Source organism: Polyodon spathula, chromosome 12, assembly GCF_017654505.1.
Source record: "Polyodon spathula isolate WHYD16114869_AA chromosome 12, ASM1765450v1, whole genome shotgun sequence".
Classification (NCBI taxonomy): Eukaryota; Metazoa; Chordata; class Actinopteri; order Acipenseriformes; family Polyodontidae; genus Polyodon; species Polyodon spathula.
Window position 1 is genome coordinate 2,588,168 of NC_054545.1, and position 15,000 is coordinate 2,603,167.

At 47.1% G+C, this 15,000-nt stretch overlaps 1 protein-coding gene across 4 annotated transcripts in view; it reads left to right on the plus strand.

The window, feature by feature from the left end:
• The first annotated feature begins 5,611 nt into the window (after positions 1-5,611).
• The window catches only part of LOC121323954 (E3 ubiquitin-protein ligase TRIM9), a 32,350-nt gene continuing 22,961 nt past the window's right edge, over positions 5,612-15,000 (plus strand). For all 4 annotated transcript variants that reach the window (XM_041265298.1, XM_041265300.1, XM_041265299.1 and 1 more), the window contains exon 1: positions 5,612-6,568. In XM_041265298.1, coding sequence (XP_041121232.1) covers positions 5,732-6,568 — 837 coding nt within the window. In that variant the 5' untranslated portion in view covers positions 5,612-5,731. The remainder of the gene's footprint in view (positions 6,569-15,000) is intronic.

Consider the following 15,000-nt stretch of genomic DNA (forward strand, 5'->3'; position numbering starts at 1 on the left):
AATGGTCTGTGTTTCTTAGACATGTGAAGTGCTGAGGAGCTGCCCCCAGTGTGCCTTGTGCTGCAGGAATATGAAAGCAGATGGTGCCAATTTAAAAACTGTAATTCGGACTGGCTGGTCGCCATGGCTACCGTCTGCCCCCGTCGAGATCAGAGTAGGCAGTAGAACCCGTCTCAGGGGCGACCCGTGACTTCCGGGCACCTCTGTATAGAAGACACCGCGCTTGTGGCCAATCTGCTTCCCTCCGCCGCTGCCCATTAGCGACCCCTGCTGGGTGAGGTGCGATAGAGCAGCTGTGCATGCACACACACACACACACACACACACACACACACACAGAGCTGCTATAGTCTGCCTGTCACTGCATCCACCACTGTACAAAATAAAAAAGCATAATGCCTGCTTATAGTTTTTAAAACATTCCAAAAATGCAAGTCCTTTTAAATTTCCCTTAGTAAAAGCATAGCAAAGCGTAATAAAGCACAGTGAAGCATTGGGAAGCGTTAATAATATTGTGAACAATTGTCCTGGCTTGAAGTCTTCCCTTCCCTGTATATTTAATTGCATGAGTGTGCTTTGGATCACCTCAAGATTCCCCCCACCCACCATTCCACGTGTCCCTCTCCGTGTCCTCAGTACAGATACCCAGCCCAGCCTGTCCCTCTCCGTGTCCTCAGTACAGATACCCAGCCCAGCCTGTCCCTCTCCGTGTCCTCAGTACAGATACCCAGCCCAGCCTGTCCCTCTCCGTGTCCTCAGTACAGATACCCAGCCCAGCCTGTCCCTCTCCGTGTCCTCAGTACAGATACCCAGCCCAGCCTGTCCCTCTCCGTGTCCTCAGTACAGATACCCAGCCAAGCCTGTCCCTCTCCGTGTCCTCAGTACAGATACCCTGCCAGCCTGTCCCTCTCCGTGTCCTCAGTACAGATACCCAGCCCAGCCTCTCCCTCTCCGTGTCCTCAGTACAGATACCCTGCCCAGCCTGTCCCTCTCCGTGTCCTCAGTACAGATACCCAGCCCAGCCTGTCCCTCTCCGTGTCCTCAGTACAGATACCCAGCCCAGCCTCTCCCTCTCCGTGTCCTCAGTACAAATACCCTGCCAACCTGTCCCTCTCCATGTCCTCAGTACAGATACCCAGCCAGCCTGTCCCTCTCCATGTCCTCAGTACAGATACCCAGCCCAGCCTGTCCCTCTCCATGTCCTCAGTACAGATACCCAGCCCAGCCTGTCCCTCTCCGTGTCCTCAGTACAGATACCCAGCCCAGCCTGTCCCTCTCCGTGTCCTCAGTACAGATACCCTAGAGCCCAGCCTCTCCCTCTCCGTGTCCTCAGTACAGATACCCTGCCCAGCCTGTCCTTCTCTGTGTCCTCAGTACAGATACCCTGCCAGCCTGTCCCTCTCTGTGTCCTCAGTACAGATACCCAGCCAGCCTGTCCCTCTCCATGTCCACAGTACAGATACCCAGCCAGCCTGTCCATCTCCGTGTCCTCAGTACAGATACCCAGCCCAGCCTGTCCCTCTCCGTGTCCTCAGTACAGATACCCAGCCCAGCCTCTCCCTCTCCATGTCCTCAGTACAGATACCCTGCCAGCCTGTCCATCTCCGTGTCCTCAGTACAGATACCCAGCCAGCCTGTCCCTCTCCATGTCCTCAGTACAGATACCCAGCCCAGCCTCTCTTTCTCCGTGTCCTCAGTAGAGATACCCTGCCAGTCTGTCCATCTCCAAGTCCACAGTACAGATACCCAGCCAGCCTGTCCCTCTCCATGTCCTCAGTACAGATACCCAGCCAGTCTGTCCCTCTCCATGTCTGTTGCAATATTTTCATTATTCATGTATTTGTGTATTTATTTAGTTAGTTGTTTATTTATCTATGCATTGTTTTGGGCACGTCTTCCCTTGTGTCCCCCCCCTCCCCTCTCGGTACAGTGAGGGGGAATTGACCCCAGGATCTATAAGCAACACAGACACACATCCTGGAGAGAAGTGTGGGCTTCCTCTCCTAACATTGAAACCACCAGACACTTATTGTGTTGTGTGTTTCTTTCAAACAGACCGATAAATATCATATTAACAAAGCAAATGGCACTGCTTACTACAGAAGATGATATATTCATATAGAATTCAGTAATGATCTGCAGAGATGCACCGAGGAGCCCTTTAGGAGCTAGTTCACACACAGGAATGAAACTGCTACTAAACCAGCCTTAAACAAACCTGCTTTCCGGTGAGTAACAGAATTACACAACTGAACAGTAAAAGAACAGGGCCTCTCTTTCAGCTGAAATGAAAAAAACAAACACAACTGTATTGAGAAATGACAGTTTTTGTTTCATTGCATCAAAACGTTTTTTTTGGAACTCTTTTGCTGGCAGATGGGCTGGTTGCCATGGCAGCCTCCTCTCGCACTAATCAGAAAGGGTGTTGACGTGAGCGTACAGCAGCACAGAGAGGTGTGGGTAACCATACAGAGCAGAGGAACAGGCCAGTAGCTGGCTCACTCTGCTGAGCTGCGGCTTGATCTCTGACTCCCAGTGCAATGCAGGCACTCCCAGCTGCTCCAGCGTGGAGGCGAGTGAAGCTGTCAAAGACGAACGAAGCCTGTCAGGACTCCTGCCTGGCTCAGGAGGTCACTGGTAGAGCGCTTGTATTAATAACGCTTACAGACACTGGACTGTAATGGCTTGCACGCGCTGTCAGATTTTGATTTTCCAAACCTCACCACACATTTTAATAATCTATCTTGATGGTCTTTGGATCGGCCACTGCTGGCACAAAATCAAATCGGAATTCCCTGCACCCTCTCTAGAACATACAAGGTTTTTTTAGTCATGTGACTGCCTCGTGCTTGCTGAGATGCTGTACTAATCAAATGGTTCAGTGCTTGCCTGTGCATTGGTCAGATTGTTGCAGTGATCCAGCCCTCATGCTGACGGTAGACAATGACTTGCGTTGAGTGTGTGGGAATGTGAGGTCTCTGAGTCGTCGTCAATGGGACTCTGTGAAGACATGCGTGGCTAATGTGAGAATGGCTGGGTGGGCAATCTCCTGGAAGGTTCATTAAGCAGAAACGAGACTCACGTTTCCATTTACATACACGCCTGCTACATAAAACGTCATTCTCTCTTCTGAACAATCTTCCTACTCTCTGTAGACCAGTCTCCAGAGGAGCACGCTGTGCCTGTATTTGTCACTCAGAATGAACTGCCTCTTGACTGGAAAAGGTGACACGTACAGTACATCAGCCGCTTAAGGACCAATGTAAAATATACTCAAACTGCATTTTGGTATCTCTAGTAAGTTGCTATTGAGTTGCTATAGAAACTCTTCTTGTTCAGATGAGAGAGTGTCTTTAATGATTTTGAAAGAATGCTGTTCCTTAAAGAGATAAGGCAGTAATGTAGTAATTCTAAAATAAACTTAATTCTATGGCAAACGTTTCTGTGACGTGTCTTCATCAATGACGTCAATGCTCACCCGGTAAAAGCAAGACCACGTGGTGTATAGGGTAAGTCATGCTGTCAGGGGAGCGCAGGTTCCCTGTGCCCAGGGCCACATCCGTCCTGGCGATGCCCCGGTCCCAATGTGTCCACAGTTTGAGGAGGTAAGATCGCCGGGGGCTGTGTTCAACCCTATAGCACCCAGCTCATGAACTAGCTCTTCCCACAACGATCACTGACTTACTGAAAAAATAAATACGCAGCTAATGAGACGTAAAATGAAGACGTTTAATGATAGCTGCATTTTCTTTCGTTTTTAATGTTGACTCGTTTTTACAAAACCAGCATGCCCTGTTTAAAGCGACGCTAGTGAAAGCTGGTAAGAGTCAGTGAGTAATCGCGTGTGTGTGGGCAGCATGTCACAGCAGCGGGAGGGAGGATGCGCTGCAGAACACCTCCGCTAGTCCTGCACCCTGACAAACACCCCACAGCCCTGACGGCACTGCCACACGGACTGCGATTCGAGACTTCACAACGCTTTCATTCATGCGTCATCGAGCAGGAAGTATTACATCATTAACATGACGCTGTTAATTACGCTTGGGCGTGCAATTAACCTCAAAACTAATTAAAGGCATATGCTGTTGTTTGTTTTTCTATATACAGTATGCCGCTAATGAAAGTATTATTTATCTGTGTGTAGGAATAAATACAGTAATATAACCCACAGGGTGAGTCGCTTGGCCCCATTCAATCCTCACCTCTCCTCTGCACAGCTAGTTATTACCCGTTAGCTCCATTAGCCACGCCTCCTTGACTCGGGTTCACCCGAGGTGCCCGTACCTGTGCCGAGGCAGTGATTGAGAATGCTCTTCGGAAATGAATAACCGAGGAGAGGGAACAAACTTGTAACAGCAAACTTCTCTGTTAGTAGAAAGCAAGCATCCTATAGAGAGAAGTACGAGAAGAAGCTAATAGGACTGACGTTTCGACTAGAAGTCTTTATCTGAGATCAGAAAATACCTCTAGTCGAAACGTAGTATTCCCCACATAAGCGCGTATCAGGTTTGCATTGTGTCCCTAATTAGTATGTATTTACATAGCAGTTACTTTGGTAAATGCATGTGTGCTTACACACCATTACGATGATATTATGACTGAAAGTGACTTGCAATGGGGAGATAATACAGTATATTACAGACTACACACCAGCACCGGCACCCCATCTGCAGAACAAACGAATCAAGCATAGGATAGGATAGGATCGGATCAAGCATAGGATAGGATAGGATAGGATCAAGCATAGGATAGGATAGGATAGGATCAAGCATAGGATAGGATAGGATAGGATCAAGCATAGGATAGGATAGGATAGGATAGGATAGGATAGGATCAAGCATAGGATAGGATAGGATAGGATCAAGCATAGGATAGGATAGGATAGGATCAAGCATAGGATAGGATAGGATAGGATCAAGCATAGGATAGGATAGGATAGGATCAAGCATAGGATAGGATAGCCTGTTTACATATCGCAAGGGTTTCTGTTTGTTTGTCCAATGCAATCAAAATTAACGAGAAAGCAATAAACCAAGCAGCTGCCAAAATCCACTTGCTAAAACGCTAATGTGTCTAAATGTATTTATACAGCTAATGAGATCATCGTTAATGAATACAGTATGACAATTCATTCCAATTAATATCGACTGTCGTTTGTTTATATGTTTGTGTATGTTTGATGCATCTATCAAAAATGTGTGTTTTTCTTGTGGACAGTAATAAAGACACATGATATCGAGTGATAAATTCTGTATTGCTCGTCTCTAACAAAATAAGGGAATGTGTCAACTGCGCATTTCACCACATTCCCTGCTCAGAGCAGTTTTTCCCAAGCGTCCCAAATACCCCCCAGTCTCAAAAGAGGAGGCTGGACCACACGCCCCCATCCTAGATTCATGCCCCTTGTGGCTACAGTTACAGTTATTTGCAACTCAACCTAAACAGGGGGGTCTCTAACCGAGACAGAAAGACAAAGTATCCAATGACAGCTCGCTTCACACCCTCCTTATCCAATCGTTACCAAGCAGGGGCGAGGCAATTCAGCAGCAATTCAATTGTCGCCCCTATAACAGCGCTCTCCGGTGTCAGCTTGTGACAGCCGAGCCGGGTGCTGTGTGCTGCAGCTTGCTAACGCTAAACCACTGCCCGGGTTTACTGCAACGTTTGATAAACTTGCTCACTTACAAAGTAGGCTGTTTTTATTTACCTGCAAAAAATAACCCAACCACCTATGGAAGAAATGGAGGAAGAATTAAAATGCCCAGTTTGCGGATCGCTGTTCCGGGAACCCATCATATTGCCATGCTCCCACAACATCTGCTTGGCGTGTGCCCGGAATATTTTAGTCCAGACCCCTGACACCGAATCTCCGCAGAGTAGCCGGGCTTCTGGCTCGGGGGTCTCGGATTATGACTACCTGGATTTGGATAAAATGAGCTTGTACAGCGAGGCGGACAGCGGCTACGGCTCGTACGGGGGCTTCGCTAGTGTCCCGACTACCCCTTGCCAGAAATCCCCGAACGGGGTGCGGGTTTTCCCCCCAACCGTCCCTCCTCCCCCTCCCCAGCATCACCTGCTTCTGCAACCAGGCTCCTTTCCCTCCATCCCCCGCAACTCCTGCATTACCTGCCCGCAGTGCCATCGTAGCCTGAATCTGGACGACCGGGGGCTCCGCGGTTTCCCCAAGAACAGGGTGCTGGAAGGAGTGGTCGATCGGTACCAGCAGAGCAAAGCGGCCGCCTTGAGGTGTCAGTTGTGCGAAAAGAGCCCCAAGGAGGCCACGGTAATGTGCGAGCAGTGCGACGTCTTCTACTGCGACCCGTGCCGCCTGCGGTGCCACCCTCCGCGGGGTCCGCTCGCCAAGCACCACCTGGTACCTCCAGCCCAGGGCCGGGTGAGCCGCAGGCTTAGCCCCCGGAAAATCTCCACTTGTACCGAGCACGAACTGGAGAACCACAGCATGTACTGTGTCCAGTGCAAGATTCCAGTCTGTTACCAGTGTCTGGAAGAAGGAAAGCACTCCAGCCACGAAGTTAAGGCGCTGGGAGCGATGTGGAAATTACACAAGGTAAGATTGTTATTTTAAACATAGTAAAAGTTCAGATTTATTATTATTATTATTATTATTATTATATTATTATTATTATTATTATTATTATTATTATTTTGTTAGTTGTGACTAACTTTTATTCTGTGAACTGTTTTTGAAATTCTACTTACTAACTAACCGCATCCCATAACATTCACAATAGGATACTACCCATAAATGTTTTTAAAAAAAACCAAAAAACACTGTATTACCGGTAGCGTACAAACACTATGATTTGCTATAGTATAGGCTACTGACGTTCGTATCGTTTATAGTAAACTACAGTGCTTTAAGACTGCTGCAGTACTTTGCAGATTGGGCAACGTGTGTATATTTGCAATGCGAATCACAAAAGCAGATACCATCAGCTTATTCAGACCGACAGACTGAAACAAACACGTATAAACATGTCATAAATGTGCAGATAGTAACGGCATTGCAGTAACTTTCCCAGTCAGACTGTACATTTAATACGTTTTCGAGTCTTTTTTTGTAACATTTGCAAAGTAGAACACATAGTTATTCGCACCCAGACAAAGGGGTCGTTGCGCGTAATAATTAAAGTCAACCCAGCGATGGCAAAGTGAATAACAGTTTTAGTTGTATGTTATTATAAATATTAAGTACAGTATATCTTGAATAGACTCGGGCGATTGATTTGCCTTGCTAGAACACTGTTGTTATTTGAGTGCTAATTAAACGAGAGCTGCATAGCAGAAGTAATTGCCCTTTTCCTCAACAGAATATATAATCGGTTCTAAAAATTAAAAAGAAATGCAATGCGGTGGTTTATCAGTGAGGCTCGATTGAGAGAGCGCGGCTTTGCTGCCTTCATTCCAGTTCATCCATTCTCCAGTTAGAGCAGAAGGCGTGCGATTCGCGTCTGTCTTGCATTAATAATGAGTTCCCGATATTCAGAACCAAGCTGCGCAACACTTGGGTTCAAAGAGCCATACTGATGAGCAGCGACTTCCCCAGAAACCAATACAAAAAACTAGCAGCATCGTAACTGAAGTCCCGAGCTGATGAGAGCTTTGGAAACGGCAGGGAGACATCGAGATCTATCATGTCCATATTACATGACATCGCTATTGTATTACAAGCTATGCTCAGCCTGTATTATAAGGCTACAGTACTTGCTTGATTCGTACAAAACATTCATCTGAATTCAGCTGTCAGGTTTTTTTTTTTAGCAGACCTTGCACTGTGTGTGTGTGTGTGTGTAAATGAACGCAGCACTGTGAGCGCTGTAGCGTACTGGGCAGCACCACTGCCTTGCTGTAATGCTATTCGGATAGGCTGTACAGGCAGTTTGCACAATACACATTCATCGTGGTGTCTCCCAGAGATTCCACTTTTTATTTTTTACCAATGAACACAGGCAAAATCTGAACTGTTGTTTTCCTTCTGTAAATTGATTGTGTAAATCCAATGCAATCAAAGTTTTGCAAGGAGTTTGAATAGCAGACATGTGTCAAAGTACCCTGAAGACTCTAGTATTTGCTAGTCCAGCCTCTTGTCCCGTGACTAGGATAGCACCATATCGAGGGGTGCATGTTGCAATGTGGATGTGGAGTAAAGGATACCTCTGTGTACTGTAGGTAAGGGAAATAACATTGAAAGATTTCCAATTCTTGTTGAAACATCGCAGACCAATGTGAGTGAGTGAGTTTCTACAGTCAAGAAAAATGCTAGGATCATGAAGAGGCTGCCCTGCCCAGCAAGGCCCGTGGTAGATCAGCTAGACCCCCCCATCCCCTCACCCCACCCCCTTACCCGTCCTTCTTTCCATTCTGAAAGGATTGGATTGGATTCCTGCTCTGAAACCCTGACCTCCTGCCCTGGAGCACAGCATGAGTGCAGGAGAGCCCTTTACAGTGTGGCTGGCAAGCACAGGCTGAGTAAATCACCGTCTTAAATCCTACGCCGTCCAAAGCTACTGATTACCCAGCGCCTCACCCTATCAGATTGATGCTCCCTACAGTGCTATGTTAGAATTGATATAAACATTCCTGGGGTATTTGCCTCAAAGCAATGCCAGCCTTTACAGTGAAACATACAATACAATACAGTACAGTACAATACAGTACAATACAATAGTACCACTGGTACAATCTCTCCTGAGATTCGACAGTGCAGTAAAACACAAACTGGGGAACTGCAAAAATGCACAACATAATTGACAACTCATAACAAAAATTTAAAAAATAAACAAAAAAGGATGTTCTGAACAAAGCCTTTAGAGATGTGTATGGAAAGTCATATCACTCGGAACGAGGCGGTTATTCGACATGGTCAAGATGCCTGTAGCCTTTGGAAAAAAAGGTAGAACATTGCATTTTATTTAGAGTTTACCGGCAGTTTAATCATTTGGGCATTTAGAGTTTGAAGTTTGGTATTGATTGTTTTGTGCAGCGCTGTCATCATAGATAATCATGTGTGGATGCACGTAGCTGCTTGAGATCAAAAATCAACAACATCTCATTGCAAACTTGCCTGTTCATTTTACATTGCCTTTCCCAAACACAATCTCAAGCATACATGATACACTGAAGGATAGTGAATGACAGGTGTTGTGCTTTTCTTGAGCATTACAATTCTGCTCAGCTCTGCTTTATTATCATGGTCTGCCTTTGCCATTGTCTAGCCAGCAGTGTAAAGAGTTCTGCAATCTCAGGGTCAGATGCTGAGGAGGCTGCAGCCTGCGTGCAACAGCGAGTGTGTTTGAGGATCAGAGAGACCGAGCTTCTGGGAGCCTGGTGAACGTTCCCTGGTGTAAACAGTGTTGCTATGGCGAGGGAGTCCGGGGGCCGGGAGTCTCTTTGTCTCCCTGAAAGGCAGCAGCAGCGACGGCACTCGCTGCTTCAGTGATCAGCGCAGCTCCCTGGAATCGGAATTAGAAAAAGAGAGGAAATAATTCGTGGGGAGATCAGCAATGGCAAAGCAGCGACAGGTAGAAAGCTGTTGGTAGCAATCACATTTTGCCATATCAAAAGCGATGGGACGCTGTGGTTATCCATTACAGCGCCATGGTTCAGTATTTGTTTCAGGATCAATTGTGTTTTGGAATTGGAATCAAAGCCAGGCAATTGTCCAGAGTCCTACGCCCACTGCCTGCTCCATTCAGCACTCCGCAGATCCAGTCTGTCAGCCGGGCACAGCATAGGATTCATGGAAGCTTCGCTGCTGAAGAGAGCTGGAGTTGTAGCGCAACAGGGTAAGGCATCAGTCTCTCTGGGATGGGTTCTGCAGCTGGGTCCACAGCAGCTGAGGTTCTGAGGCACCGGGCAAAGCAGAGTCATAATGCACATGTTCACGGTTACTGCTGTCAATGGAGCCCCCTTATAACAGTTTATTGCAGCTTACTGCAGCAAAAGCATCACAGAATTTAGGTAAACCACATTGCAGAGCTTTGTAAAAGTTCTTGTTACCGATGGCAAAGCACAACAAATAGTGGCATCCATTTCAGAGTGAAGCTGGGAATACGAATCCACGCTGGACATTTAGGAATCTGCTTAGTGCCGTGCATGCTTGTATTTCTCATTCTCCTTTGAGTGGTCGTTTGACAGTACAAACCAGCTGTCATTAACCCTTCATATTGTGTCTATCCAGCATGCAACAGCAGTAATCTCCTGCTTCAGTGTTCATTGCTGGACGGGCTGTTGAGTCACCACCCCTCTGCTCCTGGCTCCTCCCTCACCTTTTGTATGCAGCCAGTGTCTCAGAAAGCTGGGCAGAGGCCTGCTTTAAGGCACTGTGCATTGTTATTCTTTGAGCAGGGAGCTTTCAAGACATCTGACATTCTTCAGGGCCTGTGTGCTTGGAGACCGTCAGCCCCCCCCCTTCCCATGCACACTGACTCCACCCCCTCCTCTACCCGAAATCTTTGTTCCCCGGCCCTCAGCTGTAGGCTAATTGTTATATTCAAGGGGAATTGCAAGTAGATTTAGCTTTTGCAATTCCGCAAACACCTTTCGGATTTACTTATACACACTGAGAAATGAGAAAAAAAACTACAAGCCAGCTAGTGCCCTCTTTGAATTTAAATGGCTCTCACTATTTTAACAGCAAATCAAATAAATAAATGAAGAATACCCGTCTGCAGGCTAACCAGCTGCATTTCTTCTACCTGTTTTTACAAGACAATATTTCCATGACAGAACGGTGTAGCTTTGCATAAATCAGGCCAGCTAGTCTGAGCGATTCAGAGATAAACCTTTTCTTTTAATTAGTTCTCTCATATACAATGAAACTGGACTGAACAGACAGACTGCTAGTGGCATGTGAAAGCTGCCCCAGGCTTCGGTTTATGGCAAGCTGTTGTACAGGAATACTGGGTCACGTCAGCCAGCACTCTGCATGCAGAAGTGACAAGCATGCATTTCAGTGGGCAGCAGAAGGCTTTTCTAGCTTCTTGGGGCAATATGCCTTGCAGTAGCTCAAACATCCTGCTCTTGCATTCTTATTGTTTCAAATAACAATAGAGAGACGCTTGTCACGTGTGATCAAAATAAACCACTCAGGCTGGACGCCCCCAGATCACAAGAGCATCCAGAGAACGTGGCTGTGGTGACCATGGAAACCATTATGCATCAAGATGAGGAATTCAAGGGCCGTGGTTTAGAAGGGGGGGTCTGACATCACCTTCCTGTCTGGACTGCATGCTCAAAAACAAAAATACAAGCAAACCGTTGCATGATCGTTTTTATTGTACAGGGTTCAACACACAGACTCAGTCAAACACAGAACAATTCAAGTTGATAAATTACAAAACGTCTTTAGCTTTGACGCGCTTTCTATCCTCTCTGTAACCTCTCACACATGAGATTTCTGTAGCAGCATATTTTGAGATAAGATGTTGCTGGTTTAATAAAAAAAAAAAAAAAAAAAGTAATAATCAATATGTCATTTTGTGGCATAGTATAGAGTTTTAATATATAAAAATGCCAATTAAATAAATCAACGCAGAAGCAACAAATTTAACTTATAAAAACTTATTGCAGGAGGAGAATATGTGGTTCGCAAAATTAGCTTTTCTCTAAAGTTCCGTATAGCTAAGAATTCAATTACAAATAAATGTGATTGTTCAAATCCAGTAGGAGCCTGGGACGCAGAGGTTTGGGGGGTGGCGGGGATGGGTGTTACAGAGGCGATGGTGCTTTGATGTGGGCACCCTGTCCCCATAGCCAGGGGCAGCTATTAGGGGCTGTGTCAGATCATCTGAAGCAAAGAGAGAACGGGCAGAACACAACCTCCCCATGTGCCTCTCAGCAGCGTTGGATTTCTGTGAATCCGGGGAATAAAAAAGCTGTTTAGCCCGGAGCAAGTAGAGCATTCCTTATTGGAAGAAAGAAAGAAAGGACGAAAGAAAGAAAGAAAGAAGGGAAAAACCTGAATTCCTCGACTGTTCTTGTTTTGGGAATCCTGTTCATGATAAGATGGCTGTCAAGTGCCAGGATTGCCAGGGGACTGTGATGAGAAGAAACCCAAAACGATTTGTACTGAAACATCAACATTTAGACCACTGCCTATCATTCTGAACTTCGAGATCTCCCTCTATTACAGTTCAATGAATAGCAACAGCCGGGCTCTGAAGTTACATCAGGACTCTTCAGAGCATTTTTAGTGAGTGTCTTTGATGGTCCTGATAGAGGGATCCCACTGTACAATACTGCATCATATTGTATTGCAATGTCTTCTTCTCAGTGGCTTGGTCTGTGCACATTTATATAAATAGGCTTGGTCTATTTTAATTATCTAAATGCTAGCAATACTGGCGCCATTTAACTCTATATTACACCTGCCTGGGTGTATTATTAACATCAGTGAAGACCATGCAAATTAGAGGTTCACATTAGAATGGGTTTGTGAGTTTTGGGGTGCTGAGATTAATTTCTGGGTGCTGTTTAGAGCCTTACACCAGAGCCCAGTGTTTGAGAGTTTGAGAGGGCAGTGCCCAGGTTGCAGGGTCTGTGCTCCCCCTTGGGTTGCTTGCTATGAGCTGCCCTCATCCCCTCCTGGCACTCTGATAACCCTGCTGTCACACACATGGTGCAGCCCAGGGCTGTGTGAGCACGGGCACTGATCTGCAGTGAGGGCTGTGTGAGCACGGGCACTGATCTGCAGTGAGGGCTGTGTGAGCGCGGGCACTGATCTGCAGTGAGGGCTGTGTGAGCGCGGGCACTGATCTGCAGTGAGGGCTGTGTGAGCGCGGGCACTGATCTGCAGTGAGGGCTGAGCATGGGCACTGATCTGCAGTGAGGGCTGTGTGAGCGCAGGCACTGATCTGCAGTGAGGGCTGTGTGAGCACGGGCACTGATCTGCAGTGGGGGCTGAGCATGGGCACTGATCTGCAGTGAGGGCTGTGTGAGCGCGGGCACTGATCTGCAGTGGGGGCTGAGCATGGGCACTGATCTGCAGTGAGGGCTGTGTGAGCGCAGGCACTGATCTGCAGTGAGGGCTGTGTGAGCACGGGCACTGATCTGCAGTGGGGGCTGAGCATGGGCACTGATCTGCAGTGAGGGCTGTGTGAGCGCGGGCACTGATCTGCAGTGGGGGCTGAGCATGGGCACTGATCTGCAGTGAGGGCTGTGTGAGCGCAGGCACTGATCTGCAGTGAGGGCTGTGTGAGCACGGGCACTGATCTGCAGTGAGGGCTGTGCTGAGCGCGGGCACTGATCTGCAGTGAGGGCTGTGTGAGCGCAGGCACTGATCTGCAGTGAGGGCTGTGTGAGCACGGGCACTGATCTGCAGTGAGGGCTGTGTGAGCGCGGGCACTGATCTGCAGTGAGGGCTCTGTGAGCACGGGCACTGATCTGCAGTGAGGGCTGTGTGAGCGCGGGCACTGATCTGCAGTGGGGGCTGAGCATGGGCACTGATCTGCAGTGAGGGCTGTGTGAGCGCAGGCACTGATCTGCAGTGAGGGCTGTGTGAGCATGGGCACTGATAAAGGGAGTAGCTTCAGGGGTGGAGTTGGGGGAGGCAGAGGGATGCGTATAAATCATACATGTTGTTTAATTATATATTTTTAAGATCGATTACTATTTTTGTATGTGTGCTTTGTTAAGCAAAAATGAAGGCGGAATTTTCTGTTTGTTTGTCAGTGGTGTTAAACACCAATCACAATATGACTGTAAGCCTCTGAATGGAATATGTGAGTAAGTAATTGAAGTGTACTGGGTGATGTTAATGCTGATGAGCTTTGAGAAGCTAGCTAATCTAGCTTCTCGTTGTGTATCAGTAGCTCTTTGGGCATGCATGGTACCAGTACTCCAGAACGAACAGCTTGGTAGCGTATGTGTGCCAGTCACAGACACACAGGAAGCTGTTCTTTTGAGCTGCAGAGCTGACTGCAAGCAGGACTGACTTCTCAGCCATCTGTCAGCCACACAGAGGAGCAGGCAGAATGAATTCAGCTCAGTGAAGAAGCAGCACAACAGGACTTTTCTACATACTTCAGAGCGATACTAACAGGTGGCTGGGGAAAGACAGTTAAGCAGAGGCATTTACAAGGCTTTTACTCCCAGGTTGTTCACTTTTCACAAGGACTTTATGAATTCTAAGTTTGATAGTCTTTAGGTGGAGTCTCCAGACTGACCCCAGCTGGGGCTGACGAAGTCCTAGTTTAAATTTTCCATTGGTCTGCTGCCAGAGGAAACAAACAGGGCCGGTTTGAAAGCGCTTCCCCAGTGGCAGATGGAAACAGGGCAGAATAAGGTGGCTCAGAGTGGACTCTGTATTCACCCATCCCAGCAGGGCTGTGTTTGAGAAGAGAGGGTTCTTAGGTCCAGCACCACAGACAGCTCCATGCAGACAGTGCTTACACAAGCCCCTTGCTGTGAATCAGCGTTGATCAGGATGCCACGTGTGATCCTGCACTTCAGATAAACATAAGCATTGACACAAAGCCACATTAGTACATCATTGTATTATTGTTCTTTTTATTTCTAGTAGCGCAGTGTGGATAATTCACATTGTGACACACAAAGCCATGTTCTCTCTGTGGAAATAAACTCATTTGAAAGCACTAGCGTTTTTTATTACTGTTGGCTGATGTTCTTCCTGTGTTCGAAATTGCTTTCAGCAATTAAACATGAGCTGTTGATCTCCGAAAAATGTAGGAATGCTAAAAAGATGAGAAGTCTTTATCCATGTCATTTCTGGAATGTCGTTGTGTGCTGTCCTGCACATGTAGAAATTTGCTGTGGGGAATCTCCTGATTGCATTAGGGTTCAATATACAGGACTGTGCATTGAGGATCCTGGAACCCCAGTGAAATGAGATTGGCGTATGAATCTTTCTTGCTGCAGGCGTGGGCTGCTGTGCTTATTAATAGTAAATGGCTGTTATGGTTGAGCTGGTTTCTTAGGGAGGGGAGGAGGAGAGGAAAGGGGGAGGGCAGGCTGGTTTCT